This window comes from Opisthorchis viverrini (genome assembly GCF_000715545.1).
Source record: "Opisthorchis viverrini unplaced genomic scaffold opera_v5_27, whole genome shotgun sequence".
Taxonomy (NCBI): Eukaryota; Metazoa; Platyhelminthes; class Trematoda; order Opisthorchiida; family Opisthorchiidae; genus Opisthorchis; species Opisthorchis viverrini.
In genome coordinates this window covers 2,639,368-2,642,872 of record NW_008751682.1, presented here as the reverse complement: position 1 = coordinate 2,642,872, position 3,505 = coordinate 2,639,368, and the positions used below count along the sequence as shown (strand labels likewise).

At 42.7% G+C, this 3,505-nt stretch overlaps 2 protein-coding genes across 2 annotated transcripts in view; both read right to left on the bottom strand.

Annotated features, from left to right (window-relative positions):
- T265_02239 (hypothetical protein) overlaps positions 1-345 on the bottom strand; it is a gene marked incomplete at both ends in the record, with an annotated part of 3,949 nt that extends 3,604 nt beyond the window's left edge. Inside the window, one exon of the mRNA XM_009166427.1 lies at positions 147-345. Within this exon, the coding sequence (XP_009164691.1) occupies positions 147-345 (199 nt within the window). The remainder of the gene's footprint in view (positions 1-146) is intronic.
- A 1,619-nt stretch (positions 346-1,964) lies between these two features.
- T265_02238 (hypothetical protein) overlaps positions 1,965-3,505 on the bottom strand; it is a gene marked incomplete at both ends in the record, with an annotated part of 15,171 nt that continues 13,630 nt past the window's right edge. The window contains one exon of the mRNA XM_009166426.1: positions 1,965-2,074. Within this exon, the coding sequence (XP_009164690.1) occupies positions 1,965-2,074 (110 nt within the window). The remainder of the gene's footprint in view (positions 2,075-3,505) is intronic.

The following is a 3,505-nucleotide window of genomic DNA, read 5'->3' as shown; positions in this document are numbered from 1 at the left end:
CACGTTGTTGTGCAGGGGAATAGCGTTCAGTCACCTGCCGATTAGAAAAGCGATTGTCTGCAATGCCTAGTCACAAGCGAAGGACTGTTTATGAGTTACCCTGTTCTGAGCAGTCTTAGAAAACGGAAAATTGAGTCACAACTTACTGGGATTGCAGACGATAGGCAGTAGATCTGCACGGCCAAACTCTTTGCCAAGTCCAGATGAGGGTCGTCGCCTGCGACCATTCGTAAACAGGTAAGCTTTTAGCGCGTGCATGCTACCGTTCCGTTTTCCAATTTGGAGTGCCGTCAGAATGCGTCGGAAGCGCTGGATCCATAAGTCGTCTGCGGGTGACAGACGCATGGGTAGGAAGACGATAAACTGAATTTAGGTGGGACTAATCAGTTCAAAAAGACATCACAACACCGAGTTTGACATGTGAAATTTTAGCGAAAACGTTGGACAACTAGATCCGCTAGTGCTCTACCATCCTTCTTGTAGCAAAATTAGAATACTACCTTGTGAGCGTTCCTATGTTCCTGACGAAGGAACCGACTTAGATGAAGACAATTCTAGGAGTTGAATTACTTGTGGAGTCGAATGAATCTTGACACCAAACGGAAATCGATATGCTTTATGAACTATCCACTTTAGCTTATTGCGTTTCGATGGTTCGGACTATTTTCACTTCAATCTCAGGCTTCACTTTCACATCTTAACTAATTTGGATGGATTAAAGTGGTTTTTTGGATCAGCCCATGCGATGGATTTGTCATATTTACTTCATCATCACCCTTATCATAATCTTCGTCATCGACATGATACCAGTTTTCAAGACCGAGGCTTCGCTGCCGTAGATGTACTCAGACTGAACGGAACAGCCACTCTTATCCATGTTCGCCATGTGTACAGGTCACATTTGTATCTTTCTGAGTTGAAGTTGGTAAACTAGCCGAGACGATAAAATTCTGCTGTATCCACATGATAAGCCTGAAGAAAGGCGAGACTCATACCGCACTGGATTTGCTGAGGGCTGAGCATACCTTATTCCTCGAGGGACTCGAGTACTATTCAGCGGAGTCCTCATCTTGACTGTTCAGATGGAGAAACGAGAGATCCACGTGTTAGGATCTGCTGAGCAGCTTCACAAGATCTGCATTCACCTCAAGCCCGTTTGCGAAGTCCTGGTTTTATCTCGGATCGATTCTTCTTCTATGTCTACACCAAGGCGTGGAAGTACTGAACCCGGCTCCGCTTTTATAGGAGCCCATTGATAGTGCGGGATGTGGAGCTTGGACAACTCAAACGCGAAACGGTCGTGTGTTACCAGTGAAAGAGAGAAAGCCGTTCGCTAGGTTGTCACTTATTAGCAAACACGAACTAAGTCGTTACAAGTAACTAGACAGGAAAGTAAACATCTCATATGCACATCGTCTTTAAAAACTGAGCATTCTCACTGATCCTCTTGGACTTTCATGGATACTCATTGACTGTTGCACATTGATAAACAAACATTGCAAAGCGCTTCCACAACTTCCCCAATTAACTCCACCTTCTATCAGATGCGGGGCAAGGCTTGGCCAGTAACCGTAGTCTACTCGCATGCTTTATCAGCAGTATAGACCGTTACTCCAGTAGTCCAGAGCATGTACTAGACGCATCTTAATCACCTTGCTTGAGTGATGCAGTCGTTATGTCTGACAAGAAAAACCTAGGTTTTCTGTGTGCTTTCTATGCTTACCCAAGCTCCGACGGGTAAAACCAGGCTCATAGTAATTTATCTTTTTTTGGCGTCCGATATCATCCGCTTCATTTCAACCTGCCGGCTAGCGACCTACTAATCCAACAGGATGTTTCACTTCAGCTCCCCTCTCTCTGGGAGCTGTGTGACCAACGAAAACCTTGGTCAAACACCATTCGTGAGTCATGGGGACCAAAATAACATTGGGAAAAAAGCAGATGCGTATTAATCTTCATTCAAACTAACCAGAATCTACCCCAGTTACATCTTCTCCAATGTTACACATTTCTTCCACATCTGGTTCTACTGCGAAGGCACGAAGCGCAAGCAAAGGATCCTTTTGTTTCTGAGCTGTGTGGGAAGGAAACAACTGTTTGGTTACTCAGTTGGGTTTACTGTCCACGTGACGAGCAAAACATTAATACAACGAATTACAGCTGAAGACTGTAAGATGGTTCGTTTGGAGAATTGTGAAGCCCAGCCGTTGATTTCTGGTTTTGATTCTGATTTTCATGAAAAATGTAATTGATTTGGATGGATTTTTTCTAACAAGGTGTTTGCCGTTCCATGTATGCGGTGGAAAATTGCACCAAAAAAACAAAACCAGTGTCAACAGAGAACCGATTTGGTCGTAACAGTTTCGTATCCAAAGGCAATTCAGTTTCGAGAGTCACAGCTTGCGATCGAAGAAGCCAGTCGAAATGTACGAATGGTATCACCATGTTTTACGACAAAAAATATATATTGCTCCACTGGTCTTTCAAAAATGTAATGAATCAATCTTTCAAAAATGTAATGAATGCAGCAACTTGAAACCAACAGTTGATGGGTACGAATTGAAACCAAAATCGGAAATTACAGAAATATGAATTGAATCAGTCAATGTCAAACTAAAAACCCATGAACAGTAAATGACACCTCGACGCTTTAAACTGACTAGCAGCGCAAGTGGGCATATAACCCTCTGTTGAAATCCGTCCGTCTATATTAAAGAAGCCATTCGCCCTTTCTCTCCTTCTCTCTGTGTGTCATATATTGGCCAGGCTATCCAGTTGGCATAAAATTCTGTGGAATAATGTAAGTCTATTTTTAGAAGTTATTCATCAATGGAATTATTATGGCCACATGGAAATCACAACACTTGGCAGTCAGACTAAGAAACTGTACTCGTTCTCCACATGTGAGCATTCCCAATGAATCAATAACGGCTGTTGATATGATTTACTTATAAGATCTGGAGAACTCTTCAGCCTCCTCAACCTTGTAAGTGACGTCGTGAGCGCAGGATAAGGTCTGAGAGAACTGATAACCTCCTCTAGTTAGCCACAGACCAATCGAGTTGCACACATCCACCTCACTTTACTCCCACAAAGTCCGAATTCAGTCATTGCATGCTTGAACTTATCTTGATGTCCACGTGGAAGGATATAGATAAACTGTGTGCTCACATTTACACAAGGGAATAAGACCAATTTCCACGAATGCTGTGTACATCAAAACATGGTGATCAGCTGGGTGTTGTTTCTGATAGTTTACCGCAAGTCCACGCGGTTCAAGGAGATACGTGTTCCAGACAGAAAACAAAACGACTGTCGGTCTACTTGGTGAACATATGATTGCAATGGAAGGTAAACAGATACGGACCCCGGTTTTTCTGCCTCATATATGAAGACTAGCTAGAATTCTGAAATATTTCGTTTTAATTGTGAGTCCATTCATTATTCAACTAATATCACATGACTATCGATCATATAAATTTAATAAGAACCGCCGTTCGTGGCA